The sequence below is a fragment of the Nipponia nippon genome, unplaced genomic scaffold (genome assembly GCF_047370975.1).
Source record: "Nipponia nippon isolate SJK-2023a ecotype South Korea unplaced genomic scaffold, ASM4737097v1 scaffold_4, whole genome shotgun sequence".
NCBI lineage: Eukaryota > Metazoa > Chordata > Aves > Pelecaniformes > Threskiornithidae > Nipponia > Nipponia nippon.
Window position 1 is genome coordinate 103,945,990 of NW_028262358.1, and position 23,793 is coordinate 103,969,782.

At 39.3% G+C, this 23,793-nt stretch overlaps 1 protein-coding gene across 16 annotated transcripts in view; it reads right to left on the reverse strand.

Annotated features, from left to right (window-relative positions):
• DLGAP2 (DLG associated protein 2) overlaps positions 1-23,793 on the reverse strand; it is a 480,050-nt gene that overhangs the window by 107,774 nt on the left and 348,483 nt on the right. For 11 of the 16 annotated variants that reach the window (XM_087775281.1, XM_087775268.1, XM_087775267.1 and 8 more), the window contains one exon: positions 1,515-1,580. The exons of the other annotated variants lie outside the window; for them this stretch is intronic. In XM_087775281.1, coding sequence (XP_087631407.1) covers positions 1,515-1,580 — 66 coding nt within the window. The remainder of the gene's footprint in view (positions 1-1,514; positions 1,581-23,793) is intronic. 16 annotated transcript variants of the gene reach the window in all.

Sequence of the window (23,793 nt, forward strand, 5' to 3'; positions counted from 1 at the left end):
GGGCATGATTCATCTCACCCTACGTTAAGCTTCTAAAGTAGGCCAAATCTGCTATGGCCTAGAAAAGTCTATCACTCTTCATTGACTCTGAAGGAAGTCCAGATACCTACAGTTTAGACATCTACATCTGAATTACTTTTCAACTGTTAGATGAGATGAACTCTGCCCTGGGGCGTCTGAACTCCTTCCTGTGTGCTGTGAAATGGGGCAGCAGGACAAAAAAAACCACACCCCAAGAAGGCTGAGAGTTGTGCTCATTCCATGACTCCTCCCTAGGATTCACTTGTGAGATTCCTAGGGCGCTTCATGTTTAACCGTATCTTCCCTCTTACACTATTTTAATTAAGGCAGAAACTGCATGAAGGTTCTTCATTCTCTTCCTTAACACATCCTTCTGTCCGATCTTTGGAACTTACCCCGTAGCTTTTTTTCACTTGTTTTTAATATTAAGTGGACAAACAAGTCCAATTTTTACACTGAACGTTTATGGAACTCCTTGACTTGAGTGTAACTGAGTGGCAACACTACTTGTTTTAGAAAATCCCGTTCTAAGAGATTATTTAAACATAATCACGTCCCCTGAATGAATTCATGCTCTTTGTTCAAACTGTATGGTTTTTTTTCCTTAATATAGCAACCATGATTTATCTTCCTATCAACGTGCAACAGTAAGGTCAGGGTGAGAGTTTATAATATTCTTGTCAAACACAAAAATATCCTAATAACACAAAATAAACTGTTGTAACGTATTAACATGAGCATATGCATAAAAGGAGAAAAATTACTGTTACACTAACTTCTGAAACGTAAGTATGCTCACTTTGAATAAAGGGAGTTTTAGCTAGCAAACACACAGAAACCACTTTCCATATTTCTCTTCCAAAAATAACCACATAAAGTAATTGCATGTAAATCAAATTTTTGATGGATTTCACATAAAACAGTGACAATCTGAATATGAAATTCTGGGAACAGAAACTCAATTGTGCACAATCTAAAAGGTATAAATCTGGCTACACTGAAGCCAGTGGGACATTTTACTACTAGCTTTGTGAGACAGAGGTATCGAGATTTCACTCATGGGCTCTATGAGTTTCTGATTTCTTCTTGTTTCTGTTATTTTTTTAAATTTAAAAGGTAACGTTGAAAACTCTTTCCGCAATAACTATGTTTTCTAAGGGGTAAGACAAAAAGAAACAGACAAAAGAAGGAAAGCTGATAATTTCCTTGAACACCTTCTTTTGACTTCTTGGCTGCCTGGATGTTACCCAAATCTGATGTTTTTCTGCTTTTGATTCTCTAACCTTAATAGCAGGTGAGAAATTCCCAGAAGGATTGGACTGAGAGGTTTTTGGCCACTGTCATTAACACCGCCTGGTGCCGTGCCTGCTGTGGGTTTTGTGGCTGCAGAGAGGCTGTACCACAGAGCAGCCTCCTGCCTCCTCACCCCCACAGCTGCACCCAGCCTCTGGATGTACAAGCAGTACAAGTTAGCTAAGAGATGATATCTGTACCTAGCTCCTCCTCTGGCGTCCCTGGAAAACTGAAGCCCGACTTGAGCAGATCGCCACCCTCTTCTTCTGAAAAGACAGAAACAAAGTAGCTATTTAATAACTCTGATATTTTTGTATATCCAGACATAAACTTTCTACTAGTTTTTAAATCCACTCAGTGATACCTATTACCATTCAGTATGTCTGATACTGTGAAGCTGTTGAGGTGCTATTATTACCTACAGTATCTATTCTTCTTTGCCAGTTGTTCTAGTGTTCTTCTATTTTTTTTTTTAATTTTTGCCAGACGTTTTCACATCACTAGTGTCATAATATTCATAAATGTCTTTTTTTTTTTTAACATCTTTTACATTGTTCTTTTCAGCTTTGCTTAGTCACATTGAATTCTACTGCCTTTTAGCCTTAATGTATTTATTCCACGAAGAATCATTATTGTCAGTCCTCCAGTTGTACCTTTAGCACTTCCCACCTCTGATGGTAATAATGCAACTTATGATTCTCAGGCCACTTTCTTTACTTTTTATTCACAACCGTTTCAATTCAGCAATTCTGAACTCTGATAATGCTGTGATGGTGACTTTCTCCTATCAATAACATTTATTTTTGTGCCAGAGACAACTTCTGTAATTCTGGAAAAGTACTTAAGCTCAGACGATGTGTCTATGCTGTACGAATGCAGTGAGGTAAGCATGAACCTGCTGAATGGCCTGAGTGCAGCTCTGAGCTACCCTGCCTATATTGCTTTCAGAACTGCAGCTTGTTGCCTCTGCACTGCACCCTTGTCGTGCTGGCATACAAACTGATTTGGATCTGGCATCTAGCTGAAATATTTCTAACACGGAGCTGCATATGGAAAATTGGGTCAGTAATACTTCCTTAAGGTACAAGACTGGCTTGAGAATACATAGATTAGGATACAAAATATCACAATAATGTTTCATGTAAATACACAATACTCTCTTAATTTTCTTAAAATGTTTTTGCCCTATTATCCATATTTGCTGGTGTCTCAGCTGAGTGGAAGTTGTTTGAGTATATACAGCCTTCCACTGTGCTCTTTCTTATCATCTATATGCGTTACAAGCACAGACACTTCAAAAGACCAGCAAAAGAATGGAGTACTCCATAGCCTCTCACTATACGTTCAACCAGCAATTCTTCAGAGAAAGACAAAATCAGGTATTGCAGACCATGTTTCTGTAGTGCACGACTGAGGACTGATGACTTCTAAATAACTCACATCAGTTCATGTTCCTCATATCCTCAGGCAGACATTCCTGTAAGTTTGAATCAACTCAGACTTTTCTTAAGAGTACCTCAATCTCTGTATCAGACAAGATGGTTTTTGTGGTTCAGCTTACAACAGACGCAATGTTTTGCCTGTTTCAATGCTCCATTTAACAAATACATGCATTTTGCATATGTCTTGGTCTTGGTTGCACTTTTTATTTGTACTATGATTTTTTTCCCAATTATTTCACAGCAAGCAAAATGAGTGACTATCCTCATGTGGGTACCCTCAACCAATTGTTCCTGGTTTTGACAGTTCATGAGGTTGAGAATATACAATTGATAACAATGGGTAGTATAGCACAGATACTGCATGGAAAATAAGTCCCGAGGATGTTAAGAATGTTGGATAAGCTGAGCTGTCAAATAAACATCTTGTTTATCAACTCAATAGTTAAATAAACTCAGTCTGCTAAAATACAGCCTACTAGAGATCTCGTTAAGTGACGGATAAAAAGTCATACACAATTTAAAAAATGACTGGCATATGAATTTAAATTAAATTTCATTTGGAGAGGTAATGGACAACTCTAATTAAATAAAAGCACAAATTAAGCAGTTTCCATGGAGACTTTGCTCACATGATCTGCCTATATTGTATAACTCATATGCCTGTCCTCTAATTTGGCTGCACAGGAGTAACGAATCAAATGAAAGTTATAACAAAAATATTCTGAAGGATCCTGTACATTCACGTAAGTAACTAGGAGATGTTACTGTTAACTTTACAATAAAGAAGTTTTACATTGGAACAGTGGTTTTGTATTTTTGAAAAAGAAGCTATTAATGTATTCCAAAGTTACATCATGTACATATGTTCAGAAACACTTACAGAATGATCCAAAGAAAATAAAATGCAGAACATTATTTGTCTCTTGCAAGAAGTCAGCATTATTCTCACAAGCTCTGCCCAAAACTAGACTAAAACTTTAGGGGTAGGCTAAACTAGACTAAATGTTTGTGGGTTTGGAGTGTTTGAGAATAAAAGAAAATAAATTTAAAGGGAAAGGTCATGCAACGGGATCCATAAATCAGATTCTGACTTTACCGTAAGAATTCCTGTGCAAATTTGGACAATTCAGTTAATCTGTTTCTGCTTCAATTATCTAGTAGAATTAGGACTAGAATTCATTTCTTTCTCGTAGCTATCCTATATGAATACATTTGTTAGTGTCAGTGAGCCTGTTGTCTAGAAGAGCCTACAGAGAGCACAGAAAAGTTAGAATTTCCATCCTGCAAAAAAGCTCTATTCTGTTTTGAATAGGGTCAATTGCAAACGTTTCAAAGGAACTTAGAATTCCTTTGTGATTCCCTTAGGTTTATTAATCTGCATGAGGAATATGAGTAGCTCTTAGTGATAAGTTTACTTCCTAAGCATGAGGAATTCTTATTTCTTTATGTTTTGGACTATACCTATTCACATCTCTAAGACATTGTTTAGACTGTCTTTTCAAAAGGCTACTGTCAGTTCCTTCAGCCCTTGAAGAGATTCAATTTTTGTATTCTGCACTTATGAAGCATAAATTAATCTAATGTCTCAGTGACTCTTGCAGTATTACAAAGACAGCCTTTGTGTGAGGTTGGACTGTACTTCAAAGTCATATTATTCCTTCAGCAACAGACATACATGGTCTTTGTTTATTCAGTTTACATTTCTCCTAGAAATGACTGTTTTTATTATTGACCATAGAAATGAAAAGCATATCCTTCATTCATGAGGACAGCAGCAACCTTCATATCTCATGGTAACTAAGTCAGGCAGATTATCACAGAATTCTCACGCATGCTGAAATTCAAGTGTCATAAAATGTGTGCATTCATTTTATGTATGTCATTCACCTCTTCTATCTCATAGGTCCATAGCATTTCAGCTTGCCCTTTGCTCACGGTGGGTGTACTGGTAGCATAGTTCTACACCAGTGGACACAGAGGAAAATGGTAGTCTTAGCATGGAATGTTTTGATGGGGAATGAATTGCAAACAAAGATGAGATTTCAAAAATAGGATGACTTACAATTTAAGGTTTTAAACAATGTACGGAACACACAGTCCACAGACAAGGGACACAATTACTAGTTAAAATCCCTTCTCAATATACAAACTACTGCATCACAGACTGGTCTAAACAGAAAGCAAAAACGTGCCTCTGAAACTGAAACTAAAAAATAGTGGGAGAAGTCTTCGCTCTCAACGGGGCTCAAAATAGTGACAAAAAATGATGGGTTTTAAAAGTGCAGAGATGTCTGCCTCTGTGAAAGCTGAATGTATAGTAAAATGATGCTCTGATCTACATAAGTAGGAGCGCACAGACTGTCATTTACATCTAGTATCTCATTTTCTTTTTTAAAAATGTGATGGATCTGTCATGCATTCCAGTGCAACACTGCACAGACAACACTCAAGACTGTGATAGGAACCTTTCACAGCTGAAGTTCTCCAGGCTTATGCTTGGAAATGTCAGGAGACATTGCTGAGCTGGAATCAGCTTGACAGATCAAGATGGCTCATTCAACCCTGAGACTACTACATATACAGTGGGAAATGACATGGGCCAGCACCTGAGGTCAAGCTGGCATGGCACAGCTTTTGTCCTCAGAACAGGCTGGAAGTCTGTCAGGAGTGCGCCCCAGCTTGCGCTGTTCCTTACCTTGCTAAGGAGACATTACCTAGGGAAGCACTGCTTGGCATGGGCCAAATCTGGACAAGGGCGTGCACTGTGGTAGGGATGATTGCTGCCATTGCTCAGGCGTGTGGTGCGTTCCTGATGAGTTACAAGTACAGAGGGAGCCTTAGCTTCTTCTACTCAGTTTTCTGTGTCTAGAGAATAGGTTAGACTCCAACATAAATTCAAAATAAAACTGCTGAAGGCTACAAAATTACATCCATGTAAAACCTGGGTAAAGAAAACGCAGCTAATCTTTTGGGGGTCAGTTTTGAATTGTGCCTGAGCTGCACTCAGTACTGGATTGTGGGTCAGTAGGCTGTTACTTTGTGTTCTGGGTCAGGGAAGTGATGTTTCTGTAGGAGCTAATGGACACACGCTCTCTTCTATCCTGTTCCCGTCTGCCCGTTGTCTAAGTGAGCATTTTGACAGTCACTGCACAGAAATCATCTGATATTGCTGCTTTTCCTCAGTTCGATAATCACATTACCCATCCTTCAAATTTTATCATCCCAGTTTGAGCCTCTCGATCTACTCTCTGAGCCTGACCTATCAGTATAAATTTTGTTTCTTCACCTGCAAAGTCTTGCACCAAGATATGCCTCTATGTTGGCCCTCATTTTTTATGCATTCATTCTGCCCTGAATAACCAGGCATGCTGTTTCCATCTCCTAATTGTACTTCTTCCATAACCTATCCATCCACAAAATAGGCCCCAGTCTCAGTGGACTTGTTGCTCACGTACTGTAAAAGGCTCACATCAGCAAGACTTATAATCAATTAACTGCCTTCTCCATCACAATATGAGAGTAAGACTGAACTACAACTGATATTGAACTTCTCAGTTCATTGGATTTTAATTTATTTATTATTGGCCTGTTCTGGACCTCCCACCAATTTTTTTCTGTGTGTTTTTCTTTCAGCCTGTAAGCTCCCTATGGTAGCTGTTCTTTTAGTTCTGTCTTATATAGCACCTGGCATATTAACTCTGACAATAGATGAAAGAAAACACAGGCCCTAAAATGTCTGGATTAAACAGCAGGTGCAACTTCATTTGATCACATAATTACAAAGCATAAAATGTGTCCAGGGTATGAATACAGGACTCTCACCATATCACTCCCTCATCTGAGAAAATGAAATTGCCTCTTCTAGACTAGAGATACTTAGAGATCTAGAAGAGATATCTCCTGTACCTCAAAGTCCACTAGCCTGCTATCCAATTAAAGCATTTCTTGCAGGTGGCTTTTGACCCTAGCCAAAGATATTCCCAGTCTGCTACAGGGTATATATCACTGAGAACTGTCATTAGGCTGATCCTGACCTGAGGGAAATGACCGAATGCATGCACCTGCATGGCCTGCGTGCCATTATGGGCCCCTCACCCCCCTGGGAGACAGCTGGTTGACTTGGTTTGGACTTTCCCCAAGTGGCCAAAATCACTTGTAGCAAACCTATTCCTTTTCTCACCCAATCTCCAAGAGGTTACATCCAATCAATATTACAACACCTATATAGTAAATTAGGCATGGGGAAGGCCCATTCTCTGGTCCTGAGGCCAAGTGACATGGTCTAGCCATGTCTTCCAGAACAGGTTGGCTCCATCCAAACTGTTATTGGCAACTGGCCTGTGCTAACTCCCTGTCAGGCCTGGGAATTATTTGGGACAGTGAAAATTAGTTGGCCAAGCCTAAAACTAAGACAGGGACCTCTCTAACCAACATTATAAATAATCAGATTCCTATTTGTTGGGCCTTTGTCCTGGCACTTTTTAATTTACTACTACAGATGTAGCCCAGGTGGCAGTATTGTCAAATACAATATTCTTGTGCATTGTTTTGATAGCATGCTGGTAAGCAACAAATACATAGAAGCACAGCAGGGCTGGGTAAATTCTGATTGAAGTAAAAATTAAAGATGATAGTAGGAGATTTAAGGTTATTGAGGCTTCCTTTGCAAGAGGCCTGTGTGAAAAGGATTAACGGTAAGTCATTGTTTAATCAAGTTGCTTTTGTTTTTCTCATTATGCCCTCTCTTTTTTTGTTCTTATTTCTTCTCTCACACACACATAAAAGTGTTCCTGATGGATTTGGCAAAGATCTGTTCATCCCAGTATGCTGGCTTCAGCACTGACCCAAAGTGGATGCTGCTGGAAACAGGGCAAATATGTAGATTGCTAGAATACCTTTCCAACTTCCCGCAATCAGCACTTAAGGGACTTCCTGAGATGGAATTTTAATCTAGAACATAGTTTTTAATAGCCACCAATGGATCTATCCTCTATGGATTCATCTAATCTTCACTGAGCCCATTTATACTGATAGCCTCTACTGCATCCTGTGCCAATGCACCTCACAATTTAATTATGCTTTATTTGAAAAAGAATTTCCTTTTTGTTTGTTTATCAGGATGCCTGATAATTTAATTAGGTGCCCCTAGTTCTTTGGTTGTGAAAAATAATGAATCATCGATCCCTATTCACTATGTCTATATCATTTATAATTGTGTAGACATCTACCATATCCCTGCCTCAGTCCTCTCTTTTCCAAACCGAGGAATCAGTCTCTTCAGTATTTTATTATGGCTAAGCCATTCTAAATCTTTCATCATCCTTCTCACTCTTCTCTGTACATTTTTGTTACTCTGCTATGCCATTTTCAGACACAGCAGCCAGAAATTCAAATGGCTTTACAGTATGCATTTTTCCAGTGGCATGATGCAGTTCTCTGTTTTTTTCTTTCTCTTTTTTTTTTAATATTTTTATCTGCCCATTTCATAACTCAGAGAATTCATTATTCATACTAAGTTGTGCCCAAGAGAGACAACTTGTTTGGCTTTCCAAACACAAACACATTTCTCTTATATATTACTCTAATAAATATTGAAGAATCCTAGCATTTTACTTAGCTCAGGTTAATACCAAGACTGCTAAAATTAAACAATCACTCTCCCCACTTCAGAAGGTGTGGAATTCCTGGTCTCTTGCTTTCATCCAGCCTGTCCACTTTTATATAGCACAGCTCCAGATAGCAGGACTGTGAAACCAGGCTTCAGCTATCAGAGAGAGTAGGCAGGCACACAGCCTATTAAATGAAGGAGAGGAAGCTGGCTGCGTCCCTCAGGTCCTATCTTGGAAAAAGCATAAAATGAAATATATTGCAGGGGATCACAGAAGCTGTCAGGGGTCATCTTGGTCTTGGCAGCACCAACTCCTGCCTCCCAGCTTTTTGGCAGAGGAAAATCATCCACAAAACACGGGTTGCCTTAGTGATATTGTGGTGATCACCCATGAAAGGCTTTGGTTCCCCACAGCAGCCTTTTCTGAGCCAGCCAGGGTCATTTCGCTCCTTGGAAGCCTTTCTGAGCTGCCTTATCCCTTTTACCCCAGAGATCTGCAAGTTCCTTTTCCCTACTCCTCTTCAAGCAATAAATCCAAAAAGGTGTTGGATAATGCTGTGGAGTGTTAAAGCAGATTCACTTTTCAGTCATTCTAGAATTTAAATGACTAATTCAGTTTAATAACTCTATCTCTCCTTATCAAAATTAACAAATGACTGCAAGCAAAAAGAGCGAGCCAGTGATAATACATTGTGTTCAGACATGGCTCCATGTGATCGTGCACTTCAAACAGCCTAGGAAATTCCTAAAAATCCTTTATTCCTCAATTTTTCACTGCTGAATGACTGTGTCAAGCTCCTGAATGAGCCATTTACCTTTTATTGCTTTTCAGGATCTGTGTGAGGAATCCCAAATCTTCTATATTAAAAAGTGGGAATATTAAAGAATATATTAGCTAATTCTTGTGAATAATGACCCTTATTCTGTGAACCCAAGACTTCTGGATACCCCAGAAAAACCTTTAGCTTTTCCCTCCTACAGCTCTTCAGAATCCATCCTCTTTCCTCCCACCAGGTAAAATGCAACAACTGCCTTTTGTACGTGTTGATCTTCCACCTGCTGTGACAGCTCTTGAAAGGACTTGCAGCTGCTTCCACAGTGGATGCCTGAGGAGGTCCAAGAAGTCTATCTTGGGCCTTGGCAGAGAGTAAATAGAAAATGCAGGTCAGGAACACAGTTAAGAGTGATTTTGCACAGCTGCAAAGGCTTAACTGTGGTGTCAAAGAAGTAAAATGCTTACTGAGTCTATTAAAATACCTGAAGAAATTGTATGAAAACATAGTTAAAAGAGGCCAAAGTGAGGAAGAATGCCAGGACAAAGTTCAGTAGTGAGAGAGGAGTATACAAGTCAGAACACTTCGGTTACACCTCTCTGAGAAATACACAGAAAACATCCCTGGATTTCCCCGGTTTGTGAAGAGAAAACACAGGATCTTTGTCTTACTGGATGGTGTAGATATTTAATGATCTTCTTTCTATTTGCTGCATATGCACGGAAAATGGAACAGACATTTAGAAAAAAAATAAACTGTAGATACAATTAGCCTTTTCAATATATTTCAAATGCACTTTGAGGAAAAGTATTTAAGACTGTCCTTAAAAATGAATGAGATCTCTAACGCTAAACCATATTTGACAGAACACAGGTTCTGTAACCTTTCCATTTGCAGGTTAAAACTAGATATGCTCACACTATATTTTCTTTACTGTTTGGTAAATCCATAACCACATCTACAACAATTACTAGCGGGTCATGGCACTGTTTTTACAGCTTTGTTTTATGGTAGGGCAAACGGTCTGAGCACTGTCCCCGTCTTTCAAATGCTCAATAAGTAAGATCTTTTAACACTGGAGAACAACTGCATTTGTTACACTGATCTGGGATATATGATGAGTCATAGTGGTCACTGCTTTACCAAGGTAGGAGACATTTAGCATGAAAAACCTTTGACCCCGCTGGGATGTGAGGGCAAAGTCAGCAGTTCCACTGAAAACTGAAATTAGCTATTATGAACTGCAGCCATGAAAACCCTCAATAAGGCCTTTTCACATTAGATGATGTAGCTCTATATTACCAGAGACGGGATGCATGTGGGTTTTTTTGTATGTGAAAGGCTGAAAGGAGAGCAGAGGGGGACTCAAATATATTAATTCCTACACAAGCCAATTTTGGTGAGGATTTCTGTGAACATTTAAATGCTGGTGTGGTATGACTGACAGAGCATTTTATTTTATTTAGTAAATATGATTACATAAAATATAATACGTAGCTTCCTTTAGGCAATCTAAGCAGATATGGAATGCCAGTACCTTTTAAATGAGCCATTTTCCCCTCTCAAAAATAGCAATAGCCAAAACAAGGTTTCTTCATAGAAAGAATCACAGGTCTGGAGCAGCTGTAGCAGGCAAAGACTCACAGAACAGGATGCCTCATTTCTTTGTCCTGTATTTTCATCATCCTGTGGATACTACTGAAGTTATGCTCAGCGGCTCAGATCCATCCCTCAGCCTTAATGTATTTTCCAGTGATTGGTCATTAGTTCCTACACACACATACCCCCCCCATGCACTTGCAATGCAAGTCTTGCTCTCTCAGCTGCTTCCTTTCATCTTTCTCATCTTTAACCGGTTCCCTTGTCCCATATCCCTCTTTTTTCCATCTCCTTCAGAGATCTGCTTTATTTTTTTCTTCTTTTTCCTTTTAACCTTCCCCCACCAGTCTTTCCTTTCTTTTCTTCCTCCTCTTCTTCCTATCTCAACCATACTACTACTGAGGTGCAAGTAATATGTCACAGGTTAAAGCTCACCTGAAGATTTTGTGCATGCCTATGTACTCCCAACTATATGCTCTACTGAGTTATTTATACCACAAGGTCTTTAATGAAGGACTGCAAGTAATTAGAAACAGCAAAGAAACTGTTTTTCCTTCCCATAGCGATTTTCAACTACAAATTAAAACCTCTCAACTTAAAATTAACTTAAAATTAATGGAATTGTTAAGTGAGAGTCTAAAATGAAAGAAATGCTACATTTTCAACATAATTCCATACAGTTTTGACCTTTTTCACAAGTTAAATGAGATCTGAAGCAATACATGTTCAAGCTGGAAAAATGAAGCTTCTAAAAATGTCAAAACGGTGTGCTTCAACAATTGAAAATCTCTTTTTTTTCCCCACATTTTTACTTAAAGAAGAAATTTGTTTGGAAATGACCCATAAACAGTTTCAGCTTCGGGAAGGTTGTGCTTTACAAAGAAAAGGCTTCTGCCAGCTACCTCACCACAGAGAGCTTTCTCACTGATGCATTTGTTTAGCACTCTGCACCGTGGGTGCAACCCTCCCCGGGTCCTCTCTGGTTGCTCTAGAAACCGTGTAATATATAGCACGTATTTCTGTGATTGCTTAGGATACACAGACACACTGACACGTTACATTTTAAAACCAATTACACCGGGGCTGAGGTGGACCTTTCTGTTTGTTGGTTATGACATTTGACTACAACCTGTGCAGCTGCTGGGTTATTTGGACTTTCCCTATGACACAAACAGAAATGAAGGTGAAGGAGAATCAATTCTGTGTGTGGCCAGTGAAACTGGAAAGCAAAATGATAAAATTTGTATTGCGGGGTGGGCAGAATCAATATTCAGGATGTTGCAAAAAGGTGTGCAGATGCTCAGCCAGTTCCTAATCCTAAAGTTCACTGGATTGATCTCACCAAAAGAGATTAATTTTTCATTTCATTTCCCAAGCATAGGCTTTTCACTGAAGCACCTTGGAGCCTGGGCACCCTGGTCTTCTGTTAATGAAGAGGAGTGGGCAGCTCTGGACTGATCACTATCCAGCCCACCTCTCCAGGGACTAAGGGGAGTGCTGGGTGGCTGGGGTCTTCACTGCCATTCCTCAGCTGACGGCTTAAAGCATAATGACATTAGGCCAGATTGTCGTGATTAGTTAAAAAGGAATTGGGAAACTGAACACAAATATTTGCTTTCTCAGCAAAGATGCTATTTGTTCAGGTCACCTCCCTATCTGCATTTATGTTTGTAGCTGCTACACTGGGAGGGGGGCGACCTAAATTTCTTCCACATTTAGATGTTGTTAATCCTACTTGAGCTATACAAGTAAAATAGTTTCCAGACCTTGTTCACTAGAAGAATTTCTCATTGAGGTCTGTACGTGGGCAATTCCCTGTACCCATGCAGAGCCAAAGTCATTGACATTATGCACATGGGATCTTTCAACTCCTGCATCTGCAATACACTAAAGGTACTTTGGACAGATGTCAGCCCGGCCTTTTCCTGCCCTGGCAACTGTGCACAGTCAGGAATACATCCAGCTTGTTCTTTGGAGGAACTCACACAGCTGACAAATTCAACAAAAACCTGTTGAATAATAACAGCTTAGATACCTGATCAAATTTTGATGGTTTAATGTGCTTAAGCATATGAGCTCTGCTGGTGTAACTATCCATCTGCCTGTAAGGTAAGTCAAATTAGTTAAGCCATAGCCTGCGGGGGAAAGTACCTGGAATTAGCTTGTATTTGCTAATAGTATAACGGTGTAAACAAGTTCAGTTACCAAGGCTCAGCAGACACATGGTCACTTGCTAAGCTACAGCAATGCAATGGTGTGGCAGGGCCCTCAGTTTGGTCTGGTAATCACGGACACAAAATAGACAGGGAACTAACACATCACTGAATTTACAGTTACATTTTGGGCAGTATCATTACCTTGAACACAGTATCTTTCAATTGCAATCTGTTTTTTTGCACAATCTTACTTTAATAACTGTTTAGGACATCCATAAACATTTGCTGTTTGCTGGGATGCTATAGTCATGCAGTATTTCAGCCACAGCTGCATTTAAAGGACTCCTTTTCAGGGGAAGAGGGAGAAAGGCTTGTATAAGAGTCTTCAAGCTCACATTACAAATGGAAAACAAATGATTACTGTTGGGCTCATTTTGCTTCTCCATATCTTTGTTTATTCAAAACCATAAACAGGGCAACCAGAAAGGTCAGGGAGCTGCAAATGGAATATTGAGATTTTCATTTCTGATGCACTGCTCAAATCAAGCCCAGGCTGGTAGTGACAAACTCATTGGCTGGAAATGAATTAGTGAATTCTGTCAATTCCCACAGGAGAGGTGTCCATCACTACAAACATTTCATCTCTCTTTTGTTGTTTCAGAATCAAAGGGCAAGGGGAATAAGATAACCTATCAGCTCCTCAGGTTCTCACCCCATCAGAGTCAAGTCACATCAGCAAGACAGTACTGGGAATCTTGCCTCCATATACCCATTATTCACCCATGTAATTGGATATGGTTCCTAGGCTGTCACTCTGATATCTCTTAGGGACATTTGTGAGTGGTTCAGAATGCAAAGCTGATTTTGTTCTATAGAAATCCATGAGTAAGGCCTCCACATTTTTAGCAATTTGGTCTCCCAGTAATGGGATTTAAAATGAGTTTAAATCAGTGCTTAATTTCTGCTCTTTCAGGACAATGGCAGTGATTAGTAGTAATGTTTGACTTCCAGTTCCATTTTTTTATGCAGCTGTAATGCCGTCTGCATTTGACTGCTGCTTTAATGGTTACTCATGACTTTATTTTGAAAGTAATACAACTTTTTGTGTTCATTCTCTGGACTCTGAGCAAAAAGCTAATTATGCAGTCTGTTCATACAAGACCTTCAATTGGTTAAACTTTATTTTGAGTCAGACCAAAGGAAAATGGCAAAGGCACTGAAAACACACCATGTATTTACACATGGCAGGAAGAACATGACTATGTGAAAGCGGCAGCTAATACTAAATACAGCACAAAGATGTCACCCTGATAAGCAGCATATATCAATGACTTTCCAGCCATCAGTTTCTAGCATTGAAAGCATTTAATGAGTTACAGTTGACTGCTGCACCCTCAGTTCTTATATGTGGAATCATCTCCCACAGGACATCAGTGCGGATGATCACCTGTCGGAGCAGTGATGGCTATGCTCTGTGCTCTACACACAACTGCAGTTTCGTATTCAAAACATAACTTCTGAGCATGCCCTATTGTATGCATCCCAACTTCTTGGATTTCCTGAGGAATTTTTACATTACTTACTCCTTGATGGATAAATGAAGCTAGGTTTTTTTGTTCTTGTGTTGCCCCCCCCCATCTTAGAAAATATCAACTCATTGAGACCTAAATTTTTTTGTAGGAATGTATCAATTTTGCTGAAGGCTTCCTCTTCCAGTCAAAGAGAGAGGGAAATCTGCCTTAGAAGAACTTGCTAATTTTGACATTGATTCAGCCTAGGAGAAGCAGCTGTCAGCTGTTACTTTATCTGGGTCAAGTTTGGGGTTAGAAAGCAAGTCTCTCACACTCCGATCAAGTGCTTAAAGTATCTCAATGTTCTAGCCTTGATCTTTCCAAGTTTGTTCTGTTGGAACTATTTAAATTAATTTAAATGAGTAAATATTTGTTAAGCCAGAGGGAGGCTGATTCAGCACGCCAAAAGTCAAGTAATGTCAAGTAAAGTACAAAAAGCAGAAGAATGTGTTTGGGTTTCTCATACTGCCACCATTGGCCACACCCCTCTTCAGCTTTTCATTAAAAAAAGAAAAAATGAAAAAAAAAAGATGAAATGTTTCAGTTTCCCCTGGGTCTGGCTGAGATGGAGCTCACTTTCTTCATGCCAGTCCCTGTGGTGGTGTGCTTTGCCTTCGTGGCTAAAACAGCGTTGATGACATGCCAGTGTGGTGGCTACAGCTAGAGCAGTGCTTGCGCAGTCTCCAGGCTTTCTCTCCCCAGTCCCTCCATGGAAGGGGACGCAGCCCCCACGGCTGACCCAAACTGACCAAAGGGATATTCCATGCTATATGATGTCCTGCTCAGCCATAAAAGCTCAGGGAAAGATGGAGGAAGGAGGGATGTTTGTGGTTATGGCATTGGCCTTCTCAAGCAAACTTTACGGGCATCGAGTCCCTGCTTTCCAGGGAGTGTCTGGACACCTGCCTGCCAATGGGAAGCAGTGAATGAATTCCTCTTTTTTCTTTGCTTGCACATGCAGCTCTTGCTTTCTCTATGAAACTGCCATTGTCTTGGTCCACGAGTCTTCTCACCTTCCTTCTATTTCCTTCCCATCCCGCGGGAGAGGGGAGTGAGCAAGCAGCTGTGTGGGTGTTTGGCTGCTGGCTGGGGTCAACCCGCCACACAGTTTTGTTGCAGTTCTGAAAACTTGCAATCCTGAAGATTCCTGTGATAGTGAAAAACTGTTTTCTGTTCGGTCCAGTACAAAGCAAATGTTCAATCCTCCAAATAAGACCAGTACCTGTTTGCATATCCTCCGCACTTATTTTGCATTACCATCACTTGCACCACCCAAATGCACAAATACGAGGATATTATTTTACAGCCCATTCCATAAAATGTGGGGACAAGAGGTCTTTTCTCCAAGGACTTTTATTTGAAGTTTTAAAGTTTATGGATAAAAGGAGAATTACCTGTGACTAAAACTTTCCACCTTTTAAAGAAATGGAACTGAACATATGGAATGCTTTCTCAGAAGGACACTAAATATTATACTCAAATTCACTTCCCCGCCCCCCCGCCCCGAAGTTTACTGCACCATATAGGTAATGAAGGCAGGGCCTCCTATGCCTTTAAGATAATTTCTGTAGTTTTCCATCTCCCACATGCTGATTAACTGCCATCTTCAAGCCCTCTGTTCTCACATACACACTTGCTCGATATCATATGCCTTTCTATTAAGAATGATTACAGTACATATAACTTTAATCTGGTTAGAAATCAACAGTTGCTAAGCAATAGCAACTCAGGCTTTACCTAACAAGAATATACACAGGGTCCTGGCAAAACCTTCACTGAATCCTAAATAGCAGCAGCTTTGTTGCCATCAGTACTAGAGCTAACTACATCAAGTAATCTGCAGAACTAATAATGGAAATCACACTTGATGGCAATATAAATATGTCCACGGATAATGTTGTCCAGGACAGCATGATGAGGCTTGCTTTGCCATTCTCTAAGTTATGATACTGGTGTTCTGGACACATTGAACCAGCCCCAGGCAGACCCAGGAGCCTCTAAAACATCTCTAGTTGATTGTCTTTGGTTTCTCACTTAGCATCATTTCTCTTCTTCTCAAAACTGCAATTAAAAGTTATAAATAATGAGCAAAACTCCATTAAAAAACTCCCAAACACAGAACTAACGTGGTATCTGTAAAATCGCTGCTCAGTCTGTGTGGTGTTGTTATTTCTACTGTTATTTGCTCGTTTTGGGATTATGGATTTGTCATGGTTTAACCCCAGCCAGCAACTAAGCACCACACAGCCACTCGCTCACTCCCCCTGCAGTGGGATGGGGGAGAGAATCAGAAAAGTGAAAAAACTCATGGGTTGAGATAAAGACAGTTCAATAGGTAAAGCAAAAGCTATGCACACAAGCAAAGCAAAACAAGGAATTCATTCACTGCTTCCCATGGGCAGGCAGGTGTTCAGCCATCTCCAGGAAAGCAGGGCTCCATCACACGTAATGGTTACTTGGGAAGACAAAACGCCATCACTCCGAATACCCCCCCCCTTCCTTCTTCTTCTCCCAGCTTTATAGGCTGAGCATGACGTCATATGGTATGGGATATCCCTTTGGTCAGTTGGGGTCAGCTGTCCTGGCTGTGTCCCCTCCCAGCTTCTTGTGCACCCCCAGCCTGCTCGCTGGTGGGGTGGGGTGAGAAGCAGAAAAGGCCTTGACTCTGTGTAAGCGCTGCTCAGCAATCACTAAAACTTCCCTGTATTGTCAACGCTGTTTCCAGCACAAATCCAAACCATAGCCCCATACTAGCTACTATGAAGAAAATTAACTCTATCCCAGCCCAAACCAGCACAGGATTATAAATGCTAGTCTTCTAAGGTTACAGCATCTCTGTATGTTTGCATTAATCAGCTCATGGTTTCCTGATGCTACAACGCTAGACTTAATACAAAAGTAATGAAAGAACTAATTAATACTAGACTTTTTCTACAAGTATCTCCTAGTAGTATGATAGTATTAGTGTTTCTAATATTATGTAGAATAATTATTAGTATTGAAAATAGTTCATGAAGAGAGTGCACCATCTGGGACAGCAAGGCCCTCAAATGAAAGTTACGATAGCCTGATGTAGCCTGAAATGCTACAGCCATAGAATTTTTCATCCTGGTCTTTTTTTTATGAAAAATAATAAATTAAAGGATGACCAATAGCATTAGAAAAGTTAATAAAAACAACAAACATTTGTGTGCCGTAAGTAGGAAGATACCGATTTCTCCTGCATAGATAATGACCCTATTCATGTAACTGGCAAGTAAATATTGTGACGACATACACATAAGACTGCTGGAAACAAACTCACTATCCTACCATTAATAGTAAACAAATGGACATGTAAATGGAGTGGCAATGTAGGGTTGCACTGTCAATATGCATTGAATCCAAAAGCCATCATTAATTGGCATACGTATTTATTTCCATTCACAGGAATCAGACTTCCCTTGGAGATGCATCTAAGACTAAACAGAACATGTGAAAGTATGAATAAAAGTAATTTCAATGTTTCAGTCTGTAGTTCATGAAAAGTACTGTAGATTTTTTTACTTTGCTGTTTAGATTATGTAGTATGTTATAAACTCTTCGAAAGAGTCTCTGGGACTCTTTCACAAGTAGCCACTAATGCTTCTCTTGGTTGTTTCCAGTCTTCTTGCCTTTCTTCTATCCATTTGACTATTATTAGGAGGAATATGATACATCTATAGAAAGGAAAACATCTGGCTGAAAAATAAAACTTCCTTACATGATGATTCATTGGATTATCAGACATAAATTTTACAGGTATAGTGGTAGAAACCTACTGCCTGCTTGCCAAGTGCAAACTGGAAAAATCTCTAGCCAGCATAATAAGCAGGAGCATCACATTTATAGCAGATTACCAAAACCCTTTCTGTCTGAAGTGTTTAAGACATCCCACTGTAGGAGTATATGTATGACACTGTCACAGTCTCCCTGATCCTAAGAGCCTTTCCCACAACTACCAAAACTTTTTCTTAGCGTTCCCACAACTAGCCCAAACTTTTCTAGCCAAGAATATAATTCTCTTATTGTTGATAATTCACATTAAGAAATACATTTTGCTCAATCTTCTCCATTTTCCATGGCCATGAAGTAAAAAAATAGAGGGGTAACCTCTCAGAAGATCTTTCATCATCCTAATTACATGTCCGGCCTACTTTCATTGCTGGGATTTCACTGCATGTACCACTTCACTGACTTCCTTCTTAGATTTTTTTTTTAAAAACATGTATCATTTTTCTTATGGCTCCAGATTCCTCTTGGTGGTTCCTTTATGAAGTTAACTTTGCCTTCAATACGTGCCCACAACTCACCTCTACATGAAATAATAGGCCCTATAATAGTCTTGTATGTCTCAAGCTTGGCTTTTCTCAGTATTTCAAAGCTACCAATTATCTGCTGAGAAAAGCAACAGGCATTCTTACTTTGTACTTGAGCTGTGCCTTAATTAATTTCCTCATTAAACTGTAAGTAATTAACATTCCCTGGCATTTAAACTGCATTTTTTACATCAGGGATTATTTATCTAAACATGTTCAAGATTTTCTCATCAGCTATCAACATTGCATTGTTTCTGCCCATTAATCTTACATCTATTTCATCATTCTGAGTCTTCTATAACACGACGTATCAACATACCCCCAAATTCAGCACGTTTCTTACAACAGTTGCTTATGCGCATACCACTGGTGAGAAAAATGTTAATACCAGCAAAATTAAATGGAACATTATTTTGTCTGGATTTGTTGAAATGGAAGAAAGGCCAAAATTTGTTTGAAAAGTATTAACTATAGCATACGAGGTAAAAGACGGTTCATGAGCAGATGAAAAAGAAATAGCTCACACCAATCAGGCACTTGCGTAAAGCCAAGCCTTCATGGCAAAACGAAAAAGAAATCTTGCGAGCACCAATGCTGCTCAGAAGAATATCCAGCATTTTCTGGCTCCTGTTCACTGCAGTCAAGATGTTTTATGATGATGTTTTGATCCCAACAAAGCTTCACCAGAACTCAGCAGGGGAAACAAATTCATTTTTCCTTGGATACCTCCCTCTGTTCTTTAGGAGCGTGGCTGCAGCGGGGAGACACAGCCAGGCAGCATTTGCAGCTCTGAGACAGGCTAACCATGGGAACTGCCCAATTTGGTAGAATTCTTCTGGCTGAAAAATGTAAAATTTGGGGGGGTTTATGTTGAATTAGAATTAAATAGAATTTCAATATCCTTCATGTAGTGAATTTTAATCCCTAGGTCCATTTACAGCTTTTACTTGTCTAAAAAAATGTATTGTGTTGGAAAAAAAAAAGGGAAGGAAAAGTCCCTCCTGAAAAAAAAAAAAAAAGGCAGAGTTTTTCTGAAAGGAAACAGAAAAAAATATTCCTAGAAAAAGAAGGTGGAGAATAATGACGAATGCAAGTGAGAATGTCTTTTAAAAGGAACTGGTAGAAATCTAAGAACCAAAGAAGCTTTAAACAGATATTAAGCAACAGAATCTGATGACTGATAACTCAGTGCTTGAGTGAGACATCTGTTTACTTCTTTCCTCCAGGTACTAATATCCCTGTAGCTCAGAAGAATGCAGCGGTGTCCATCTCCTTCTCCAGAGTCAAGAACTAAATGCAAATGGACAGTCAGGTATCTAGGACATGAAAGAAGTATGTGTAACTGAATCTAGTCTGATCTAAGGAACACAGGGTCTTATTTTTGTGTTCCATTTCATTTATCCAGATGACTACTTAAAGATATTGGCCTTCCCCCTTAATTATTAAAAGTCTAACTGAAGACAATTGGAAAGACTTTCCAACTCAATAATCAGTTGAAAAACTGAAGGTAAAAAAGTAACCTTTTAAAAAAACTTATAGAAAAGTGGGGGTTTTCCCCATTATTTTTAAGTTTCAGGTATCTTTTAGTATCAATATTCTACCTGGTATACAAAATAACACTTTTGGACAAAATGAACCTGTCGTTTTTTCAGTTCGCAGTGACTTCTGCTTGCTGAAGCAATGTGAATTTTGGTGGCTCTGTGTGGGTTACAAAGTTGCAGTAGGTGGTGCTACTTTTTTTTTTTTTCTGCTTTTAATCATTAGCAATAAAAATAGAATTTACTTTACTACATGGCTGGAGTCCTGAGACTTCTGTCTTCAGATATGCCAGCTGTCTTGTTTTGTCTAGGCAAAGCCAACTTTGTGAGAAAAACAAACCAAACCAAAACAAAGCCCAGAAGACAGCTTTTCAAAACTTAAAAATTTGCTTCAATTGTTTTCCAAGTAACTAAGTCAAAGGAAAAATAGACGACAGAGATAATATTCTGCATTAAAAATGACTCACCAGATAAATAATAGGTCTTTTCTATTGCTGCTTTCTTAGATCTCAGAGTATTTTTCACAGTATCCCTTAATCTGAGTCACCACCTATTTGGGGCCTATTTCGGCTATAACAAAATGTTTATGTCCAACTTCCCATCACTGTGCATCAAGATTAAAACCTAAATGACATGAACATTGCTTTAGTTACTAGAAGAGAACCCCATGATAAAAGACCTCTTCCTTCACGGTGAGGGGCTCCTTCATTCCTAAAAACAAACATGAGTTGATGACAATGACCGAAATGCAAGGAAGGGATGGACAGGAGTCAAACGCTGCATTAACTGAAAGTCTGAAATGATTAAAAAATATGAAGGCTTAAGTTATGTACGGCTGAGCAACCAGAAAGCTGCAAAAAATATTTTTCAGGTTTTATCCAGACCACAGGCTGCAGATAGGGTACCTGGAAGTTGCAGAAAAGTTTTAACTTTTATCAGGTAGGAATGAGTGGAAGATTCACACATTTTTTAAAAGGTGATTACCTGTTTACAATGAATCAGAGTGTGGAAAAAGCTACATAACAATTCCCTTTGCAAAGAGTTTACTTCCACAGAACTGCTTTGGAGCATGCAAAAAAGTGCACCTACAACTGTGGAAGAACTGATGACAGGGAAAACAGTAAGCAGAAATTTTGAAGCATTGCTTTTGTAGGTGAATGTCAATGGGGCCGAGGGGTCAAATAGCAATAGGACACAGTTTGCTGAAATAAATGAAGAGTCCGCCTGGCAAGGTTAAGAATAAAGTAATATTTTTACCTCAGCTATTCTCTGAAGATCTGTGCTGTCCTTTCTGCTGCTAGACCATAATGGAAAATTTGACCTTTCAGCATCCTTTTCCCTAAATTTCTTGTGATAAATATTTCATTTTAATACACAAAACTGAGTTCAATATCCTATTCCCAATTTTCAAGAGAGAGGCTAGTACCACTGGTCATGCTTTCCAGTGCATATTGAGGCTCTCATGCCCTGGCCTTTCAAAGGCAGATGAATTAAAATTCACAATTGCAGTTAACTTTCTGACAAAAAGAAAGAAAAAAAGAAAAAAGAATTGTGAAGTGGCAGCATCTGGGCAAATGAGGGAAGGCTGTGAATCAGGAACTCGTGGGTCCTAATTACTGGTTTTGCTGCTGGTTTGATTTGAAACCTTGGGCAAGTGACAGTCTTTCTGCCTCAGCTACTCAATCTCTGTAATGTGAAATACAGCTGTACTCTTCAAAGACAGCTCGTGAGTTTCTATTTCTGAGTTTGTTCAGGCCTTCCTTGCCAAAGTGGCTGCAATGGACCCGCTGAAAGCAGCGCTGAAATGGAGTGGAGTGGGCAACACTCATGGAAGGGCTGTGTGTCTGTCTGCCTGTTCTTGTACCGTCGCTCGCCGCCTGTGCTGCAACCAGGGCAGAAGCTGCTCCCACAGACTGAGACAGCTCATGCCTTTACACCTCCCTGATCTCTCTCTGCCGCTCTCCAGCTTGCAGGCTCATAAATATAATGATTGCAAATATGGTGGTTATAAAATATAATACAAAGCAACTATTAGTTATGAACTGTTTTAATTTTCATGTCCGAGATCCTAAAACACATGTTCTAGGCATCCTAGCATACTGTGACACCTCATTCAAAACCAGCAGGGACAGAAACTTAAATCCTGTTAAATTATTTTACATATAGAATTTTATTTCACCCATATGATGCTATTTATAGATCAGAATAGCTAGATGGAGAATTTCAAACATACAAGAAGAGATTCTCCCAGTAATAAAGACATTGCAATGTAAAGACTAGATTCAGCACACAGACACCAAAATCTGTTAGTAGTTGCAACACTTCAGCAACGCTTGGAGAAAAAGAAGTCATGTGCAAAACAAACAAAAGAATGAAATAAGGGAAATGATCTGCTTTTCATTTAAATTGAAGTAATTTTAAGAGAAGGTGGTAACACAAGTATTAAAAAAAAATGTTGCTATTCACCAAATCCATATTTTACTACAAAAGCTAGTGGTTTACCTTTGACTAGGTTATCTGCATAGGATCATTTGAATTTAATTTTTTTTTTTATCTGCTGTCATAATTTCAGTTTGCACTGAAGTCGGTGATGAGAGAGATTTTCAGCACAGTTAAAGCTAACTGTATTATTCCTACAGTAAAAATAACGGGAGGAAATCTGACTTGAGAATGTATTCAAATACTGTACAAAATACATGTGTTACCTCTGAGAGACAGTAGGCACGGCGCTATAAAATAACAACCTCATATTTCACTGTCCTGTGACATAGATCTTTTTTTTTGGGGGATGGGTTTGGAAAATAGGCAAACATAAATTTATTGAGTTAGCTTCTATTTCGATGTAAGAATCACTCACATTTAGACTATATTTAATATAATTATTATATATGCTTTTGTTAGTCCTACACTATGGTACCATCCTGCTCAAGGCAATATCTAAATTCTGTTTCCATGGCACCATTTAGCTTCCCATGCCACTTGTTCTGTGTGCATTACCAGAAAATCCTGAGAAATGTTGCACCATTGTACCAATACTGAGTTATCATCATAAGCTGTGGGAAGGTGGAAACAAAGCAACATGAACCTTTTTTCTTGATTTCTTGGATCAGTGTGTATGTGGGTTTTTTTCTTCACCTGTAACCAAACTGCTACATTTTATTCACAGCACCGTAACACTCTTGGAGTCCAGCTGTATCATGCTGGATTCAAAGGAAAAGCCTGCAAGTTATATAGATGAGAAGTACTCTATATAAGCTATAAGTACACTAATAAATGAAACAATGTCCAGGAACATTCCCAGGCTCTGGTGTGTAGTCAGATATATAGATAAATTGTTAGATTGGTCTGTGACACGTTTTTTGCCTGTGCCACCTAGGAAAAAGAAATGTCCTAAAGCATTTCCAGTAGTGGTATGGGATCAGAATCTTGCAGGGAGATGAGCAGATCTCTGCCAC